Source organism: Nematostella vectensis, chromosome 2 (assembly GCF_932526225.1).
Source record: "Nematostella vectensis chromosome 2, jaNemVect1.1, whole genome shotgun sequence".
Lineage (NCBI taxonomy): Eukaryota > Metazoa > Cnidaria > Anthozoa > Actiniaria > Edwardsiidae > Nematostella > Nematostella vectensis.
In genome coordinates this window covers 5,358,363-5,380,338 of record NC_064035.1, presented here as the reverse complement: position 1 = coordinate 5,380,338, position 21,976 = coordinate 5,358,363, and the positions used below count along the sequence as shown (strand labels likewise).

The window sequence follows — 21,976 nt, the reverse complement described above, 5'->3', positions numbered from 1 at the left end:
TGTGGCTTCTTTGTTTCATTAATTTCTTTATCTGCAATCAAAAGCTCTAGAAATTCAATGATAATTTCAAGATTTAGATCTGTAAGCTGTGCTTCTCTTTTTAATGGCATATTGCACCAAATACCGCGAAATTTCTTCGGGTAAAAGAACAGAACTGTTTTTCGCAGTATCCCTTTCCCCGAAACTCGCCCTCAAGAATTGCATTAAAAAGACATTTCCTCATTTCCACGTTCTACGCGCGCAATCACGGACGTCAAGGGTTGGATGTTTTGAAATGCAGCAAAGGGGGAGGAGGGATGGGGTGAGGAGAGAGGGAGGGGAGGGGAGGGGAGGGGGGGCTGTATCAGCATACGGGCAAGGCAAGCTCAACGCAAAATGCGGACGAAAGGGAATGTGACTCCAAAACTCCGCGAAAGTGGCACTATAGCAGCAATTTCTATAGCTTCGTCTGTGAACTCCACTTTGTACGCGTTTCAGATCAGCTGTGGCCCGCCAGTCATTTTGGATGCGCGCGCAACATCGTGAAAACGGGGCTATTGACTCAAAGACCATCACAGAGCGGAAGGAATAAACGCTTTAGTCCAATCACTCCAGTAGGAAAATTTTTCTAGCCAAGAACGTCGTCTGGTCTTGTCATTTGCCAATACGGCATTGATGATACACCACTGGTGTGATCTGATTGAATTTGTATATATGCTTTATGCACGTGTAGAGTTACATACTTTTACAGTCCATTAGAGGATGGACTGCTTGCGAAGCACGGTGAATTTGAATATTTAGTAATAAGACACGTGACATTTCTATTGGAAATTTGACAATAGCTTAGCTGTATATGCGAGTTCCGTGTAGACGGGTTCTAGTCTGGTCAGTGCAAGTGCGGTATTGGTAAATCTGTCTGGTCTGGGTACGTGGTATTGGTAGATCTGTCCCTGGTCTGTGCACGTGGTATTGGTAGAACTGTCTGGTCTGTGCACGTGGTATTGGAAGATCTGTCTGGTCTGTACACGTGGTATTAGATCTGTCTGTTCTGTACACGTGGTATTGGTAGATCTGTCTGGTCTTTGCACGTGGTATTGGTAGATCTGTCTGGTCTGTACACGTGGTATTGGTAGATCTGTCTGGTCTGTACACATGGTATTGGTAGATCTGTCTGGTCTGTACACGTGGTATTGGTAGATCTGTCTGGTCTGTGCACGTGGTATTGGTAGATCTGTCTGGTCTGTGCACGTGGTTTTGGTAGATCTGTCTGGTCTGTGAACGTGGTATTGGTAGATCTGTCTGGTCTGTACACGTGGTATTGGTAGATCTGTCTGGTCTGTGCACGTGGTATTGGTAGATCTGTCTGGTCTGTGCACGTGGTATTGGTAGATCTGTCTGGTCTGTGCACATGGTATTGGTAGATCTGTCTGGTCTGTGCACATGGTATTGGTAGATCTGTCTGGTCTGTGCACATGGTATTGGTAGATCTGTCTGGTCTGTGCACATGGTATTGGTAGATCTGTCTGGTCTGTGCACGTGGTATTGGTAGATCTGTCTGGTCTGTGAACGTGGTAGGTAGATATGTCTGGTCTGTGCACGTGGTATTGGTAGATCTGTCTGGTCTGTGCACGTGGTATTGGTAGATCTGTCTGGTCTGTGCGTGCGTTATTGGTAAAATTGCCGGGTCTGCACACGTGATATCAATTTGCTTTGGCACAGTCTGGCGCTACGCACTGGTTTTCAATGAAAGGCACATAAGTAAAGGGAATTCAATTTTGTGCGCCTACTTTTGTTCCATAATTGGGAGACAATGCCATGAAACACGGATAACACACGTTATTCATCTAGGCGACGCAGAGAAAAAGTCCTTTTTTGTATTTAAAAAGAAATCTTATTTTACAGCAATGTTTACCGTATTTACCTACTAATAATAAGACACACGCCCTTCTATAACACTAGAGTAGAGAGACTACTCTTCTAAACATTAAATTAATCTTTCTTCTGTTTGAGAGTTGGAGAGAATCTGTACCAATTTTCGAAAGAGATGGAAACCTTTGCAGGGGGGAGGGGGTGAATAGGGGTCTCCGAATCCGCCAATATACTCATTTGTTTTCGACTTGCCGATCCTCAAAAAGGTTTTTTTTTTTTACTTTTCTGTCGAATCCGTTGTATCGCGACGCTACAGTGGCCCATAAGTGCAATCCGAAGCCAAATACAAACTCCGAATTCCAAAGCCTCGCTCTCAATCCCAAATACAAACTCCGAATTCCAAAGCCTCACTCTCAATTCCAAAGCCTCACGCTCAATTCCAAATACAAACTCCGAATTCCAAAGCCTCGCTCTCAATTCCAAAGCCTCACTTCCAATTCGAAAAGCTCACTTCCAATTCCAAAACCTCACTCTCAATTCCAAAACCTCACTCTCAATTCCAAAACCTCACCCCAAGAGTGAGATTTCTAGAGACTGGGTCGAGCTCTTAGATTCCAATGCAGCACGTCTTCACGTTTCATGTTTTGCTCGAGTTGCGGTAATCCATGCGATGGTGGAGCGTTTATTAAATAGAGGCGTTCATTATAAATCTAAACAATAGAATACTATAAGTGCATGATTGCCCTACACGTCATACGAGCTACGTAAATATGTTAGAGAACGCTACCCTCATTTTGAACTTGACATTGATTGGGCAAGACGCTACTCGCTTACCAGTGTTGCTTAAGCAACAAGGCATTAAGCAAGAAGTTATAATTTAGATTACCGAAATTCCACTGCCGTTTGTTTTATGCTGAAGGAAGGTATCGGGGAGGGGGGGGGGGGAGTTTAATAGAAAGGGGTGTTTGTTAGAGGGGCGTTCAATACAAACTTGTAACCTGAGGGGGGGGGGGGGGGGTTTCGTTAGGAGGCGTTCATTAGAGACGGAGAGTTCATTTGATCATTTACGGTGATGTATACTGTATCCCACATGCGTGTCCACAAATAAGATGAGATTCAACGTATCGTCTTCCTCGGCTCGAGAGACAACCATGATGATGATGATGATGATGATCATAAGAATTCCTAGGATAGCGCTATATCCTGCACCAGGAAACCGGGCAGGCAAAAAACAAAAAAAAAATGTAATAATTGTAATAAAGTAGCAATTAATAAAACTGTCATACCTGTTAGTGATTTCGAGTCCATAGTGTGAGCAAAAACGCGCTCCACCATCGCATGGATTACCGCAATTGGAGCAAAACATCATGAAACGCATACCTGTCAACTCTCCCGCATCAGGCGGGAGTCTCAAGTTTTTGGACCCCTTCTCCCGCTCTCCCGCGTTGAGCACCAAATCTCCCGCTTTTTAGCAATTTTTATCGCTTCCGAAAAATTATTCCATTGAAAATCGTCATTCTGCCTATTTTCTATTAAAATATTTAAAACAACAATTCCCTTGCGTAGCGCAATTTATCTAACACCCTTGTGAGATCTATAAGTGGATTTGTTCGCGAGAGCTTTCTATACGGCAAATGCCTGCAAGGTTAAACCCACCCCTCCCCCCAAAGAAAATGTTCTCAAGCCTTGAGATTTTCGGAGGTCGACAGGTATTATGGAAACGAAGACGTGCTGCATTGGAATCCAAGAGCTCGACCCAGTCTCTAGGTATCTCACTCTTGTAGTGAGGTTTTGGAATTGAGAGTGAGGTTTTGGAATTTAGAGTGAAGTTTTGGAATTGAGAGTGAGGTTTTGGAATTGGAAGTAAGGCTTTGGAATTGAGAGTGAGGCTTTGGAATTGAGAGTGAGCTTTTGGAATTGAGAGTGAGGCTTTGGAATTGAGAGTGAGCTTTTGGTATAGAGAGTGAGCTTTTGGAATTGAGAGTGAGGCTTTGGAATTGAGAGTGAGGCTTTGGAATTCGGAGTTTGTATTTGGATTCGGATTGCACTTATGGGCCACCGTACGACGCCGCATTTTCAAAACATCGATTTGTTTTTATCTTTTGGGATTTTCTGTTACGCCAGTCAAATTATTCTAAGCCAATCAGATTCTTGCCATCTCTCGCCTAGTGCAGTTGCCCGGCTTTCTGTCGCGACACTGTCTGGTTTTCGGCCAGAGGATAGCCAAGGAAGTGCACAAAGCGAGACCCTGATTGGCTCAGGACGGTTTTACTGACGGAACAGAAAAATAAAACAAATCGTGTTTTGAAAACGCGGGTCGTGATACAACGGATTCGACAGTAATTCGAATCCGCAACGCATCCCCCCCACCCCCCTTATTTCGCGTTATCTCGCAAAAATATATCTTGATGCAGTATTTGGATTCGCATCGCGCGCCCGGTAAAAAATTGGCGAGACAAAATTATACAGCTCGCGTTGTTGGAGGTTCATTACATGAAAATGTCCTTGCAACACAATCAGACTGGAATTTAGAGGATAATTAGCAGCAACAACATACCTGTCAACTCTCCCGCATTAGGCGGGAGTCTCAAGATTTTGGACCCCTTCTCCCACTCTCCCGCGTTGAGCACCAAATCTCCCGTTTTTTAGCGATTCTTATCGCTTCCTAAAAATTATTCTATAGAAAATCATCATTTTGCCTATTTTCTATTAAAATATTTGAAACAATAATTCACCTGCGTAGCGCAATTTATCTAACACCCTTGTGAGATCTATAAGTGGATTTGTTTGCGATCCCTCCAAACAATTGAATATACCCCACCCCTCCCCCCAAATAATTATCAAACCTTGAGATTTTCGGAGATTGACAGGTATGCAACAAGAGAGCAAATAAATTGTTCACTCGTGGAGGCATTAAGAGAGCGTGTAGTATGACGTCATGTCCAGAACGCGAGTGTTCGTTGACGTGCTCGAATTACAAACCTAGAGCGGGACCGTTTGGCAGAGCAATGAACGGATGGCGCGAAGATTTAGAGTAAGAAATAGACACTTACATTGCTCTTCTTCAGCTAAACACTCCGCTTTTAAAGCCTTCGAGTTTCCCAAGCCTGATATCTTCGCACTTCAAGAAAGTTTGTCTCACTTTTAAGTTGGGTATTTGCATGTGTAGTGAGTCCAATCAAAACGCAACTTGCTCACTTTTAAGTTGGGTATTTGCATGTGTAGTGAGTCCAATCAAAACGCAACTTGATCGCTCGAGGCAAAATATAAATTGTATCTCCAAATTTACTCGTTCTTAATTTCTAATACATAATCGTTTTTCTCTTAGGATTTTGTGCCGGTATTCCTATGATTAAAAGGAAGCTGGAAGCCGCAGTTCGAAGCAAACTGACCCGTCTTGACCTATTGACTAAAGTAGTGAAAACAGTTCTACTGTTCAAAAGCTCCTTGAAAGGTAAACATATCTTTACCTACTGCATTTCCTATGTTTTCTTTAGCTTGGCGACACTTCTGTGTTTTAATTAGCCACATTTAACATTTGAGAGAGCTAGAAAACTATAATAAAACTCATTTGTTGTTCTGTGCGCGAGGTGTGAAATATGATCTTGCTCCGGTTCGGATTTATGGCGGGAGAAAGTGCCCATTCTAGGGTAGCCTTGGTGGGGGGTGTTTTATTTGTCGTAAATATCGCCAAACAGTATTGCTCTTTGTATTCTTATTTATTTGATCATAAAAGCACATTTATTTATAAAATAAGCTACTTCATGTTACGAAATGAGTTCTATGATATTTTGTGATGTCCTTGCATTTTGATTATGTTCGTATTTTCCTAGAAACTTCTATCAAAATTTGAAAAACATTGAACGTGAACTTGGTAAGTTCAACAATCAAGTTCAAAAATCAATTTTCTTACCAACCAGTACATTCACAGATTTTAGATAAAACAAATGACAACTGAAGTTTTTTTTTTGGTTCTAAAGACGTTTCTTATAAAATCCCAAACTTTTAATAAGGCTGCATTCATAATGTATGAAAGAGGGGGGGGGGGGGGGGGGGGGGGGCAGGTGTAATTTTTAATTGCCTAAAAAAATTTCAGTACCCTGTCCATAATTTACGAAAAAATTTCCACCCCCCCCAAGAAATTTTTGAAAAAAAATTTCCACCCCCCCCCCCAACTACCCATGACGCTCCATAAAAATTAAGAATGTGACAACATTGGTTTGTTGAATACTGATTTACCTATGCAAGGCAGTCTTGATACCTAGTACTAGGTCTACATTGCCTGCCAGATTTGTCCTCAAATTCACTGTCTTTATCATCATCTTCACTATCTCCCATCTCTGTTTCTTCTTGTTGTTGATCCTTATGAGAAATACTGTTATACTGTGATTGCATGTTAACGTTAGAGCTGTTGGTTGAAAGGCTGATATGCGCCATTATCCTTGTAACTTTGTAACTTTCATTATCCTTGTAACTTTTAATTATAAATTATGGAAGGTTAAATATTTTTCAAGTTCTTTGACAGTTAGTTTCCTTAAAGTTTCACGGGATGAAGATAACTGTATCCAGTCATAATCTTTGTATGCTTTATTCTTTACTTCGGCTTTATCTCTTTTTCTCTTATTTGTGCGGATATCTTTGTCCCTTTGAAGACACAAAAGATGATTCAAATAGTATCAAATATGGTCTTCTTCGACTATATATGTATTGGAAAATTTTTTGATGCTATTAGGATCTTCTAAACGAATTTGGCCAGCAGAAAAGTCTTTCTTCAGTTGGGCTCTTGGGAGAAAGTCATCTATGGCACGGAAAATTTTGCTGATTTCATCTTTATACATCGGTGTTTCAAAACGTCCTTGTATTTGAACTTTGGTAGTTTTGCAGTATCTGGATATGGAGCAGGAATCCCTATGAACTTCTCAAAGCTTGTCCAAGTTTTTTTGTTGACAAAACTGGCATTGATGCCCTGTCCTGGTACAACAGGAATCCTTTACGTACTCCATGTACAGTTCTCCTCTATTATAATGCCTATCATAAAAGTCACACACTTTTTGAAAATAGGCAGCACCAGGAGTATCCATGCCTCTGTTCTGTATGTACTCTTTATTGAAAAAGAACTGATCGTCTTCTAGAGGTGATTTACGAGCATCTATAAATTCTCCAAGTGCCCGTGCACCGTCAATCCGATGAACAACCTCTTCTGTCACATCTAAAGCATTTCTTCTCATGATTTCTTGTTGATGTTGCTCAAACTGATTTAAAGTCAAGTTTGCTATCTCTTCTTCTGTCAAACCATCAAATAACTTGTGCTTGTCCCACTGCATAGTTCCCTCGTCTGCCAATGGATCACCAATCGCAGAATTGGTTCGTTCTGCCTCGTTCATGTGGCTGTCATTTCTTGGTCGATGTACCCTAATGCGATAGTCAGATTTCCACATACTTGCCATTTCGGCATCCTGAAATCAAACTTCGAAGTTTGATACTCCCACACCAGCTCCAGCGTCACTAAAGTCAGCCCAAAGAGAATGATTTACGTCACTCGCACCTTATATTATCAAGATGTAGAGAAGAGTAGAAGTGTCAAGGAGAATGCTCACATAAATTGAAGAAAAAAAGAAAATAAGAGAAAAAACAGAAGACAGTCAGAACAAAGGCTACACAGTAGATCCAAAGAAATAATCACCAGTCTTGTCAAAAATGAAGAAAAGAAAAATCAGTTAATTGAGTTCATATCCAGATGATCCATGATGATGGAATAAATGATGATGACAGCTTTGATGTTTCTGATGATAGTGTTGAGATCGATGGTGATAGTGAGCCATGAAATTTTATCAGGGTGTTTGGTTTCTCACTCTATCAAACTGTCAGTGCCAAAATGATAAGCCATATAGAAGTGTTTTTAATAATTATTATCTTCAAATAATACATTTAGAATTTAATTATTAAGTGTATTCAGAGGTTCTTGTTTAACATACTACCGTTATAATGTTTTTTTTTATTTATGTTGAATACTGATGGTCATCCATAAGCATGGAATAATTAACAGACAGATAACTAGATCAACTAGATAAAATAACCATGCAGATTTTGTTATTTAATACTGTAAACCATTAAGACAAATGGCAATGAAAGCTACACAAAGTACAGTATTGCATATTCAAAACAATGATTGATGAATAAAATGTCTTGAGTTTCATGATTGCTGTTTTGTACATTGTGTAAAACAAGTTATAAAAAAATTGAAATCCCCCCGTCACTGCAATGCAAAAATTGAAATCCCCCCTTTAACTGTTGAAAAATTTTCCAATCCCCCCAAACTTTCACCTTTCACTTTCACCCCCCCCCCCCCTCTTCCATACATTATGAACACAGCCTAAACATACAAATTTTGATACAAAAAGGTTTTAGTTATCAAAGGGGGTGTATAGGTTTTTGGTGCAGATTACAGATTTTGACCAACAGAAATGTTGCTAATCAACTGAAAACTGTACTACGGATTATTTATCCTAATAATAAACTGAACATGAATAATACTGATTGTTAGAAAAGAAAAGGGTGCAGCCTTGTGAAGTAGGGTAGATGTGGCGAATATTTAGTGTTGGAGTACATACTAGAGTACGGCCACACAGGCTTACCTACCTCCAGGCCATATAGTGTTGTAGTACATAGTAGAGTATGGTCACACAGGCTTACCTACCTCCAGGCCATAGAGTGTTGAAGTACATACTAGAGTAGGGTAACACAGGCTTACCTACCTCCAGGCCATAGAGTGTTGTAGTACATACTAGAGTATGGTCAAACAGGCTTACCTACCCCCAGGCCATAGAGTGTTGGAGTACATACTAGAGTATGGTCACACAGGCTTACCTACCTCCAGGCCATAGAGTGTTGTAGTACATACTAGAGTATTGTCACACAGGCTTACTTACCTCAAGGCCATAGAATGTTGTAGTACATACTAGAGTATCGTCACACAGGCTTACCTACCTCCAGGCCATAGAGTGTTGTAGTACATACTAGAGTATGGTAACACAGGCTTACCTACCTCCAGGCCATATAGTGTTGAAGTACATACTAGAGTAGGGTAACACAGGCTTACCTACCGCCAGGCCATATAGTGTTGAAGTACATACTAGAGTAGGGTAACACAGGCTTACCTACCTCCAGGCCATATAGTGTTGGAGTACATACTAGAGTATGGTAACACAGCCTTACCTACCTCCAGGCCATATAGTGTTGAAGTACATACTAGAGTAGGGTAACACAGGCTTATCTACCTCCAGGCCATATATTGTTGGAGTACATACTAGAGTATGGTAACACAGCCTTACCTACCTCCAGGCCGTATAGTGTTGTAGTACATACTAGAGTATGGTCACACAGGCTTACCTACCTCCAGGCCATATAGTGTTGTAGTACATACTAGAGTATGGTCACACAGGCTTACCTACCGCCAGGCCATATAGTGTTAAAGTACATACTAGAGTATGGTAACACAGCCTTACCTACCTCCAGGCCATATAGTGATGAATTAAATACTAGAGTATGGTCACACAGGCTTACCTACCTCCAGGCCATATAGTGTTGAATTAAATACTAGAGTAGGGTAACACAGGCTTACCTACCTCCAGGCCATAGAGTGTTGGAGTACATACTAGAGTATGGTCACACAGGCTTACCTACCTCCTGGCCATATAGTGTTAGAGTACATACTAGAGTATGGTCAAACAGGCTTACCTACCTCCAGGCCGTATAGTGTTGAAGTACATAGTAGAGTATGGTAACACAGGCTTACCTACCTCCAGGCCATATAGTGTTGTAGTACATACTAGAGTATGGTCAAACAGGCTTACCTACCTCCAGGCCATATAGTGTTGTAGTACATACTAGAGTATGGTAACACAGGCTTACCTACCTCCAGGCCATAGAGTGTTGTAGTACATACTAGAGTATGGTCACACAGCCTTACCTACCTCCAGGCCATATAGTGTTGAAGTACATACTAGAGTATGGTCACACAGGCTTACCTACCGCCAGGCCATATAGTGTTAGAGTACATACTAGAGTATGGTAACACAGGCTTACCTACCTCCAGGCCATATAGTGTTGAAGTACATACTAGAGTATGGTAACACAGGCTTACCTACCTCCAGGCCATAGAGTGTTGTAGTACATAGTAGAGTCTGGTCACACAGGCTTATCTACCTCCAGGCCATAGAGTGTTAGAGTACATAATAGAGTATGGTCACACAGGCTTACCTACCTCCAGGCCATATAGTGTTGTAGTACATACTAGAGTATGGTCACACAGCCTTACCTACCTCCAGGCCATATAGTGTTGGAGTACATAATAGAGTATGGTAACACAGGCTTACCTACCTCCAGGCCATATAGTGTTAGAGTACATACTAGAGTAGGGTAACACAGGCTTACCTAACGCCAGGCCATTTAGTGTTGAAGTACATACTAGAGTAGGGTAACACAGGCTTATCTACCTCCAGGCCATATAGTGTTGAAGTACATAGTAGAGTATGGTAACACAGGCTTACCTACCTCCAGGCCATATAGTGTTGTAGTACATACTAGAGTATGGTCAAACAGGCTTACCTACCTCCAGGCCATATAGTGTTGTAGTACATACTAGAGTATGGTAACACAGGCTTATCTACCTCCAGGCCATAGAGTGTTGGAGTACATACTAGAGTATGGTAACACAGGCTTACCTACCTCCAGGCCATAGTGTTGTAGTACATACTAGAGTATGGTAACACAGGCTTACCTACCTCCAGGCCATATAGTGTTGATGTACATAGTAGAGTCTGGTCACACAGGCTTACCTACCTCCAGGCCATAGAGTGTTGAAGTACATACTAGAGTATGGTAACACAGGCTTACCTACCTCCAGGCCATAGTGTTGTAGTACATACTAGAGTATGGTAACACAGGCTTACCTACCTCCAGGCCATATAGTGTTGATGTACATAGTAGAGTCTGGTCACACAGGCTTACCTACCTCCAGGCCATAGAGTGTTGAAGTACATACTAGAGTATGGTCAAACAGGCTTACCTACCTCCAGGCCATAGAGTGTTGAAGTACATACTAGAGTATGGTCACACAGGCTTACCTACCTCCAGGCCATATAGTGTTGAAGTACATAGTAGAGTCTGGTCACATAGGCTTATCTACCTCCAAGCCATAGAGTGTTGGAGTACATACTAGAGTATGGTAACATAGGCTTACCTACCTCCAGGCCATATAGTGTTAGAGTACATATTAGAGTAGGGTAACACAGGCTTACCTAACGCCAGGCCATATAGTGTTGAAGTACATACTAGAGTAGGGTAACACAGCCTTACCTACCTCCAGGCCATATAGTGTTAAAGTACATACTAGAGTATGGTAACACAGCCTTACCTACCTCCAGGCCATATAGTGATGAATTAAATACTAGAGTATGGTCACACAGGCTTACCTACCTCCAGGCCATATAGTGTTGAATTAAATACTAGAGTAGGGTAACACAGGCTTACTTACCTCCAGGCCATATAGTGTTGATGTACATAGTAGAGTCTGGTAACACAGTCTTATCTACCTCCAGGCCATATAGTGTTAGAGTACATATTAGAGTATGGTCAAACAGCCTTACCTACCTAGTACATACTAGATTATCAGGGGCGGATTTAGGGCAGAGCTGTCCCCGTCCTCCTATTTTCAGATGTTTGGCTTTGAAAAGAAAAGATATAAGAAAATACATGGAAGAACATTGAATCTGGCCTTTTCTTGAAACCCTTTCCCCCCCCCCCCCCCCTGAGTATGGATCCGCCCTTGAGTATTGTAATACATGCTTACCTCTTTCCAGGCCATAGAGTGTTGGAGTACATAGTAGAGTATGGTCACACAGGCTTACCTACCTCCAGGCCATATAGTGTAAATAGTACACAATTGTTTTCTGTTTTCATCAAAGCGAACCCCTGAATATTTTGGCGGTTTCCACTCAAATTTCTTGATTCCTTATTTCAATTGAGTGACTCCTCCCTGAACTCGATAACTTAAAATCAGTCAATAAGAAACATATACTCCGTCTTTGCAACATTTAAACTAAGTCTATTTTCTAAAAGCCTTTATTTAACATTATTTAAGTCCTTATTCATCTTTAAACAGAGTTTAGCACTGGATGTAGAGGCTGCACTCAATACTATGCCGTCTGCCTACACATGACTTTTAGAAGGCTTGAGACACCCTGCAAGGTCATTGATATAGACCAGGAATAGTAACGGACCAAGGATGCAGCCCTAGTAGTAGAGAGAAAGGCTCTTTAGCCTTAGATGAACCAAGTGTAAGCACGATACTGCATACACATGACTTTTAGAAGGCTTGAGACACCCTGCAAGGTCATTGATATAGACCAGGAATAGTAACGGACCAAGGATGCAGCCCTAGTAGTAGAGAGAAAGGCTCTTTAGCCTTAGATGAACCAAGCGTATGCACGATACTGCATACACATGACTTTTAGAAGGCTTAAGACACCCTGCAAGGTCATTGATATAGACCAGGAATAGTAACGGACCAAGGATGCAGCCCTAGTAGTAGAGAGAAAGGCTCTTTAGCCTTAGATGAACCAAGCTTATGCACGATACTGCATACACATGACTTTTAGAAGGCTTAAGACACCCTGCAAGGTCATTGATTTAGACCAGGAAGAGTAACGGACCAAGGATGCAGCCCTAGTAGTAGAGAGAAAGGCACTTTAGCCTTAGATGAACCAAGTGTAAGCACGATACTGCATACACATGACTTTTAGAAGGCTTAAGACACCCTGCAAGGTCATTGATATAGACCAGGAATAGTAACGGACCAAGGATGCAGCCCTAGTAGTAGAGAGAAAGGCACTTTAGCCTTAGATGAACCAAGTGTAAGCACGATACTGCATACACATGACTTTTAGAAGGCTTAAGACACCCTGCAAGGTCATTGATATAGACCAGGAATAGTAACGGACCAAGGATGCAGCCCTAGTAGTAGAGAGAAAGGCACTTTAGCCTTAGATGAACCAAGTGTAAGCACGATACTGCATACACATTACTTTTAGAAGGCTTGAGACACCCTGCAAGGTCATTGATATAGACCAGGAAGAGTAACGGACCAAGGATGCAGTCCTAGTAGTATAGAGAAAGGCACTTTAGCCTTAGATGCACCAAGTGTAAGCACGATACTGCATACACATGACTTTTAGAAGGCTTAAGACACCCTGCAAGGTCATTGATATAGACCAGGAATAGTAACGGACCTAGGATGCAGCCCTAGTAGTAGAGAGAAAGGCACTTTAGCCTTAGATGAACCAAGTGTAAGCACGATACTGCATACACATGACTTTTAGAAGGCTTAAGACACCCTGCAAGGTCATTGATATAGACCAGGAATAGTAACGGACCAAGGATGCAGCCCTAGTAGTAGAGAGAAAGGCACTTTAGCCTTAGAAGAGCCAAGTGTATGCACGATACTGCATACACATGACTTTTAGAAGGCTTAAGACACCCTGCAAGGTCATTGATTTAGACCAGGAAGAGTAACGGACCTAGGATGCAGCCCTAGTAGTAGAGAGAAAGGCACTTTAGCCTTAGATGAACCAAGTGTAAGCACGATACTGCATACACATGACTTTTAGAAGGCTTAAGACACCCTGCAAGGTCATTGATTTAGACCAGGAATAGTAACGGACCAAGGATGCAGCCCTAGTAGTAAAGAGAAAGGCACTTTAGCCTTAGATGAACCAAGTGTAAGCACGATACTGCATACACATGACTTTTAGAAGGCTTAAGACACCCTGCAAGGTCATTGATATAGACCAGGAATAGTAACGGACCAAGGATGCAGCCCTAGTAGTAGAGAGAAAGGCACTTTAGCCTTAGATGAACCAAGTGTACGCACGATACTGCATACACATGACTTTTAGAAGGCTTAAGACACCCTGCAAGGTCATTGATTTAGACCAGGAATAGTAACGGACCAAGGATGCAGCCCTAGTAGTAGAGAGAAAGGCACTTTAGCCTTAGATGAACCAAGTGTAAGCACGATACTGCATACACATGACTTTTAGAAGGCTTGAGACACCCTGCAAGGTCATTGATTTAGACCAGGAATAGTAACGGACCAAGGATGCAGCCCTAGTAGTAGAGAGAAAGGCACTTTAGCCTTAGATGAACCAAGTGTAAGCACGATACTGCATACACATGACTTTTAGAAGGCTTAAGACACCCTGCAAGGTCATTGATATAGACCAGGAATAGTAACGGACCAAGGATGCAGCCCTAGTAGTAGAGAGAAAGGCACTTTAGCCTTAGAAGAGCCAAGTGTATGCACGATACTGCATACACATGACTTTTAGAAGGCTTAAGACACCCTGCAAGGTCATTGATTTAGACCAGGAAGAGTAACGGACCTAGGATGCAGCCCTAGTAGTAGAGAGAAAGGCACTTTAGCCTTAGATGAACCAAGTGTAAGCACGATACTGCATACACATGACTTTTAGAAGGCTTAAGACACCCTGCAAGGTCATTGATTTAGACCAGGAATAGTAACGGACCAAGGATGCAGCCCTAGTAGTAGAGAGAAAGGCACTTTAGCCTTAGATGAACCAAGTGTAAGCACGATACTGCATACACATGACTTTTAGAAGGCTTAAGACACCCTGCAAGGTCATTGATATAGACCAGGAATAGTAACGGACCAAGGATGCAGCCCTAGTAGTAGAGAGAAAGGCACTTTAGCCTTAGATGAACCAAGTGTACGCACGATACTGCATACACATGACTTTTAGAAGGCTTAAGACACCCTGCAAGGTCATTGATTTAGACCAGGAATAGTAACGGACCAAGGATGCAGCCCTAGTAGTAGAGAGAAAGGCACTTTAGCCTTAGATGAACCAAGTGTAAGCACGATACTGCATACACATGACTTTTAGAAGGCTTAAGACACCCTGCAAAGTCATTGATTTAGACCAGGAATAGTAACGGACCAAGGATGCAGCCCTAGTAGTAGAGAGAAAGGCACTTTAGCCTTAGATGAACCAAGTGTAAGCACGATACTGCATACACATGACTTTTAGAAGGCTTAAGACACCCTGCAAGGTCATTGATATAGACCAGGAATAGTAACGGACCAAGGATGCAGCCCTAGTAGTAGAGAGAAAGGCACTTTAGCCTTAGATGAACCAAGTGTACGCACGATACTGCATACACATGACTTTTAGAAGGCTTAAGACACCCTGCAAGGTCATTGATTTAGACCAGGAATAGTAACGGACCAAGGATGCAGCCCTAGTAGTAGAGAGAAAGGCACTTTAGCCTTAGATGAACCAAGTGTAAGCACGATACTGCATACACATGACTTTTAGAAGGCTTGAGACACCCTGCAAGGTCATTGATTTAGACCAGGAATAGTAACGGACCAAGGATGCAGCCCTAGTAGTAGAGAGAAAGGCACTTTAGCCTTAGATGAACCAAGTGTAAGCACGATACTGCATACACATGACTTTTAGAAGGCTTAAGACACCCTGCAAGGTCATTGATATAGACCAGGAATAGTAACGGACCAAGGATGCATCCCTAATAGTAGAGAGAAAGGCACTTTAGCCTTAGATGAACCAAGTGTAAGCACGATACTGCATACACATGACTTTTAGAAGGCTTAAGACACCCTGCAAGGTCATTGATATAGACCAGGAATAGTAACGGACCAAGGATGCAGCCCTAGTAGTAGAGAGAAAGGCACTTTAGCCTTAGATGAACCAAGTGTATGCACGATACTGCATACACATGACTTTTAGAAGGCTTAAGACACCCTGCAAGGTCATTGATTTAGACCAGGAATAGTAACGGACCAAGGATGCAGCCCTAGTAGTAGAGAGAAAGGCACTTTAGCCTTAGATGAACCAAGTGTAAGCACGATACTGCATACACATGACTTTTAGAAGGCTTAAGACACCCTGCAAGGTCATTGATATAGACCAGAAAGAGTAACGGACCAAGGATGCAGCCCTAGTAGTAGAGAGAAAGGCACTTTAGCCTTAGAAGAGCCAAGTGTATGCACGATACTGCATACACATGACTTTTAGAAGGCTTAAGACACCCTGCAAGGTCATTGATATAGACCAGGAATAGTAACGGACCAAGGATGCAGCCCTAGTAGTAGAGAGAAAGGCACTTTAGCCTTAGATGAACCAAGTGTATGCACGATACTGCATACACATGACTTTTAAAAGGCTTAAGACACCCTGCAAGGTCATTGATTTAGACCAGGAAGATTAACGGACCAAGGATGCAGCCCTAGTAGTAGAGAGAAAGGCACTTTAGCCTTAGATGAACCAAGTGTATGCACGATACTGCATACACATGACTTTTAGAAGGCTTAAAACACCCTGCAAGGTCATTGATATAGACCAGGAATAGTAACGGACCAAGGATGCAGCCCTAGTAGTAGAGAGAAAGGCACTTTAGCCTTAGATGAACCAAGTGTATGCACGATACTGCATACACATGACTTTTAGAAGGCTTAAGACACCCTGCAAGGTCATTGATTTAGACCAGGAATAGTAACGGACCAAGGATGCAGCCCTAGTAGTAGAGAGAAAGGCACTTTAGCCTTAGATGAACCAAGTGTAAGCACGATACTGCATACACATGACTTTTAGAAGGCTTAAGACACCCTGCAAGGTCATTGATATAGACCAGAAAGAGTAACGGACCAAGGATGCAGCCCTAGTAGTAGAGAGAAAGGCACTTTAGCCTTAGAAGAGCCAAGTGTATGCACGATACTGCATACACATGACTTTTAGAAGGCTTAAGACACCCTGCAAGGTCATTGATATAGACCAGGAATAGTAACGGACCAAGGATGCAGCCCTAGTAGTAGAGAGAAAGGCACTTTAGCCTTAGATGAACCAAGTGTACGCACGATACTGCATACACATGACTTTTAGAAGGCTTAAGACACCCTGCAAGGTCATTGATTTAGACCAGGAATAGTAACGGACCAAGGATGCAGCCCTAGTAGTAGAGAGAAAGGCACTTTAGCCTTAGATGAACCAAGTGTAAGCACGATACTGCATACACATGACTTTTAGAAGGCTTGAGACACCCTGCAAGGTCATTGATTTAGACCAGGAATAGTAACGGACCAAGGATGCAGCCCTAGTAGTAGAGAGAAAGGCACTTTAGCCTTAGATGAACCAAGTGTAAGCACGATACTGCATACACATGACTTTTAGAAGGCTTAAGACACCCTGCAAGGTCATTGATATAGACCAGGAATAGTAACGGACCAAGGATGCAGCCCTAGTAGTAGAGAGAAAGGCACTTTAGCCTTAGAAGAGCCAAGTGTATGCACGATACTGCATACACATGACTTTTAGAAGGCTTAAGACACCCTGCAAGGTCATTGATTTAGACCAGGAAGAGTAACGGACCTAGGATGCAGCCCTAGTAGTAGAGAGAAAGGCACTTTAGCCTTAGATGAACCAAGTGTAAGCACGATACTGCATACACATGACTTTTAGAAGGCTTAAGACACCCTGCAAGGTCATTGATTTAGACCAGGAATAGTAACGGACCAAGGATGCAGCCCTAGTAGTAGAGAGAAAGGCACTTTAGCCTTAGATGAACCAAGTGTAAGCACGATACTGCATACACATGACTTTTAGAAGGCTTAAGACACCCTGCAAGGTCATTGATATAGACCAGGAATAGTAACGGACCAAGGATGCAGCCCTAGTAGTAGAGAGAAAGGCACTTTAGCCTTAGATGAACCAAGTGTACGCACGATACTGCATACACATGACTTTTAGAAGGCTTAAGACACCCTGCAAGGTCATTGATTTAGACCAGGAATAGTAACGGACCAAGGATGCAGCCCTAGTAGTAGAGAGAAAGGCACTTTAGCCTTAGATGAACCAAGTGTAAGCACGATACTGCATACACATGACTTTTAGAAGGCTTAAGACACCCTGCAAAGTCATTGATTTAGACCAGGAATAGTAACGGACCAAGGATGCAGCCCTAGTAGTAGAGAGAAAGGCACTTTAGCCTTAGATGAACCAAGTGTAAGCACGATACTGCATACACATGACTTTTAGAAGGCTTAAGACACCCTGCAAGGTCATTGATATAGACCAGGAATAGTAACGGACCAAGGATGCAGCCCTAGTAGTAGAGAGAAAGGCACTTTAGCCTTAGATGAACCAAGTGTACGCACGATACTGCATACACATGACTTTTAGAAGGCTTAAGACACCCTGCAAGGTCATTGATTTAGACCAGGAATAGTAACGGACCAAGGATGCAGCCCTAGTAGTAGAGAGAAAGGCACTTTAGCCTTAGATGAACCAAGTGTAAGCACGATACTGCATACACATGACTTTTAGAAGGCTTGAGACACCCTGCAAGGTCATTGATTTAGACCAGGAATAGTAACGGACCAAGGATGCAGCCCTAGTAGTAGAGAGAAAGGCACTTTAGCCTTAGATGAACCAAGTGTAAGCACGATACTGCATACACATGACTTTTAGAAGGCTTAAGACACCCTGCAAGGTCATTGATATAGACCAGGAATAGTAACGGACCAAGGATGCATCCCTAATAGTAGAGAGAAAGGCACTTTAGCCTTAGATGAACCAAGTGTAAGCACGATACTGCATACACATGACTTTTAGAAGGCTTAAGACACCCTGCAAGGTCATTGATATAGACCAGGAATAGTAACGGACCAAGGATGCAGCCCTAGTAGTAGAGAGAAAGGCACTTTAGCCTTAGATGAACCAAGTGTATGCACGATACTGCATACACATGACTTTTAGAAGGCTTAAGACACCCTGCAAGGTCATTGATATAGACCAGAAAGAGTAACGGACCAAGGATGCAGCCCTAGTAGTAGAGAGAAAGGCACTTTAGCCTTAGAAGAGCCAAGTGTATGCACGATACTGCATACACATGACTTTTAGAAGGCTTAAGACACCCTGCAAGGTCATTGATATAGACCAGGAATAGTAACGGACCAAGGATGCAGCCCTAGTAGTAGAGAGAAAGGCACTTTAGCCTTAGATGAACCAAGTGTAAGCACGATACTGCATACACATGACTTTTAGAAGGCTTAAGACACCCTGCAAGGTCATTGATATAGACCAGGAAGAGTAACGGACCAAGGATGCAGCCCTAGTAGTAGAGAGAAAGGCACTTTAGCCTTAGATGAACCAAGTGTATGCACGATACTGCATACACATGACTTTTAAAAGGCTTAAGACACCCTGCAAGGTCATTGATTTAGACCAGGAAGATTAACGGACCAAGGATGCAGCCCTAGTAGTAGAGAGAAAGGCACTTTAGCCTTAGATGAACCAAGTGTATGCACGATACTGCATACACATGACTTTTAGAAGGCTTAAAACACCCTGCAAGGTCATTGATATAGACCAGGAATAGTAACGGACCAAGGATGCAGCCCTAGTAGTAGAGAGAAAGGCACTTTAGCCTTAGATGAACCAAGTGTATGCACGATACTGCATACACATGACTTTTAAAAGGCTTAAGACACCCTGCAAGGTCATTGATTTAGACCAGGAAGATTAACGGACCAAGGATGCAGCCCTAGTAGTAGAGAGAAAGGCACTTTAGCCTTAGATGAACCAAGTGTATGCACGATACTGCATACACATGACTTTTAGAAGGCTTAAAACACCCTGCAAGGTCATTGATATAGACCAGGAATAGTAACGGACCAAGGATGCAGCCCTAGTAGTAGAGAGAAAGGCACTTTAGCCTTAGATGAACCAAGTGTATGCACGATACTGCATACACATGACTTTTAGAAGGCTTAAGACACCCTGCAAGGTCATTGATATAGACCAGGAATAGTAACGGACCTAGGATGCTGCCCTTGTAGTAGAGAGAAAGGCACTTTAGCCTTAGATGAACCAAGTGTAAGCACGATACTGCATACACATGACTTTTAGAAGGCTTAAGACACCCTGCAAGGTCATTGATATAGACCAGAAAGAGTAACGGACCAAGGATGCAGCCCTAGTAGTAGAGAGAAAGGCACTTTAGCCTTAGATGAACCAAGTGTAAGCACGATACTGCATACACATGACTTTTAGAAGGCTTAAGACACCCTGCAAGGTCATTGATATAGACCAGGAATAGTAACGGACCTAGGATGCAGCCCTAGTAGTAGAGAGAAAGGCACTTTAGCCTTAGATGAACCAAGTGTATGCACGATACTGCATACACATGACTTTTAGAAGGCTTAAAACACCCTGCAAGGTCATTGATATAGACCAGGAATAGTAACGGACCAAGGATGCAGCCCTAGTAGTAGAGAGAAAGGCACTTTAGCCTTAGATGAGCCAAGTATAAGCACGATACTGCATACACATGACTTTTAGAAGGCTTAAGACACCCTGCAAGGTCATTGATATAGACCAGGAATAGTAACGGACCAAGGATGCAGCCCTAGTAGTAGAGAGAAAGGCACTTTAGCCTTAGATGAACCAAGTGTAAGCACGATACTGCATACACATGACTTTTAGAAGGCTTAAGACACCCTGCAAGGTCATTGATATAGACCAGGAAGATTAACGGACCAAGGATGCAGCCCTAGTAGTAGAGAGAAAGGCACTTTAGCCTTAGATGAGCCAAGTATAAGCACCTTGCTATACCCTTGATATCGTGATTTCCTATTATGTGTGCGCTGTGTGCGCACGTAAGCCTGTAAGTATTTTCTCAGTCTTGCTTCTACACGCACTTCCTCTATATACTTTTATAAAGAATTCTTTATACTATAAGAAAGCAGCATCTTAAGAAAATGAATCAATTAGGATATATTTTCCCGATTATTAAGATTATTTGCTCGAAATGACTTGCGCACTTGATGTCACGGGTTCCCTCTCGATGATTACGCAGTTTTATTAACGTCACGAACTCCGTGTCGTTACGCCATATTTCCCTTATAACCTTTTCGTGTCGTCACGCCATCTCCCTTATTAACCAAATAGTTCTATAAATGACAATCACAAAGTTTAATTTGTTGATCGCACAAAACGCCTCCATAATGCACTAAGGAGATTATGTAAATGGAATTCGATCAAAATGTCACGCATTTTATTAGGTTTTTATGTTTGTCAGTGTTTAGAGGGATTTTCATTTTTAGATATTATCTCATTCCGTCCGATATTAGTAATCGCGTTGTAGTATTTGTGCCAGGGCGCCCTATCTTTCACACGTCCGTGCGAAGAGCTTCCGGCTATTAACCAAAGTTTATCACCATCACGATCTATCTACGATTATCTGAGAAAAAAATGCTATACAATAATTGAAAAGGCCATTAGTCTTTCGCCCGCTTTCGCAGATTGTACCATTTCGATTAGCGCTGAGTTCTGATATTGCTCTTTTGATGCGTGAACATCGTCTCTTTTCCTTTCTCACACAAAAGAGAGAAATAGAGTAATAAAACTGCTTCCGAAACTCAGTCCAACAGCTTGCCCCAGACATCTATATATTGTAATTAAACAAGCGGCTTAAGCCGAGAAAGTAAACTGTTTACGCAGGAGGCCTTGTCTCGTTACATGCAACACACTCAGCATGTCAGTAGAGACCAACTCAATTGTTTGCTACAAAGCCTTCCAAATGAGGCAAAGCCCGCGTCGTTTTACAGTGCACTTCATTCACGATAGCGCTTGACCGTAGACAAATACCCCGGAACAATGTGACATGTCGTGAAGCACAAATATCTAAACATGGTGTTTCTTTTGCGTGATATTCATTACAGCATCGGGTGCGCAAAACAAACCAATGAAAGCGATATCCAGTTGATCGTTGGTAATACCCATTAACGACTCGCCCGACAAAGTGACGAAAGTCTGGCGTTAATTGTTATTGTTTGGGTATATTAGTCGCGCCCGGCGTTTCGCCTCATCTAGAGATACCGAGGGAGAACAGGCTCTTCTCGGCTATGCGGGGATGAAGTCTTTTAAGTGTTAAAACACTTCTTTCTTTATTATTATTATCGTAAATCAATTACGAATACGCAAAGATCTCTATCCAGTCAGGCCGTGTTGTAATGAGGCCTTGTCCCTAAGCC

The 21,976-nt window shown here is 42.3% G+C and overlaps 1 protein-coding gene and 1 long non-coding RNA gene across 5 annotated transcripts in view; both read left to right on the top strand.

Moving 5' to 3' along the window:
* The first annotated feature begins 4,712 nt into the window (after positions 1 to 4,712).
* Positions 4,713 to 21,976, top strand: part of LOC116613034 — a 39,231-nt gene continuing 21,967 nt past the window's right edge. For 2 of the 4 annotated variants that reach the window (XR_004294060.2, XR_004294062.2), the window contains exons 1-2: positions 4,721 to 4,882; positions 5,177 to 5,302. Coding sequence is in view for 2 of the 4 variants with exons in the window: in XM_032373619.2 (XP_032229510.1) it covers positions 4,865 to 4,979; positions 5,177 to 5,302 (241 nt within the window). In the remaining 2 variants the exon portion in view is untranslated. Of the gene's footprint in view, positions 4,980 to 5,176; positions 5,303 to 21,976 lie in introns of all 4 variants that reach the window. The other 2 variants (XM_032373619.2, XM_032373620.2) reach the window with 2 other exon arrangements.
* Positions 5,310 to 7,540, top strand: LOC125560923. Its single transcript, XR_007306963.1, has 2 exons — positions 5,310 to 5,722; positions 7,175 to 7,540. It is a non-coding gene; the product is annotated as an uncharacterized LOC125560923 (long non-coding RNA).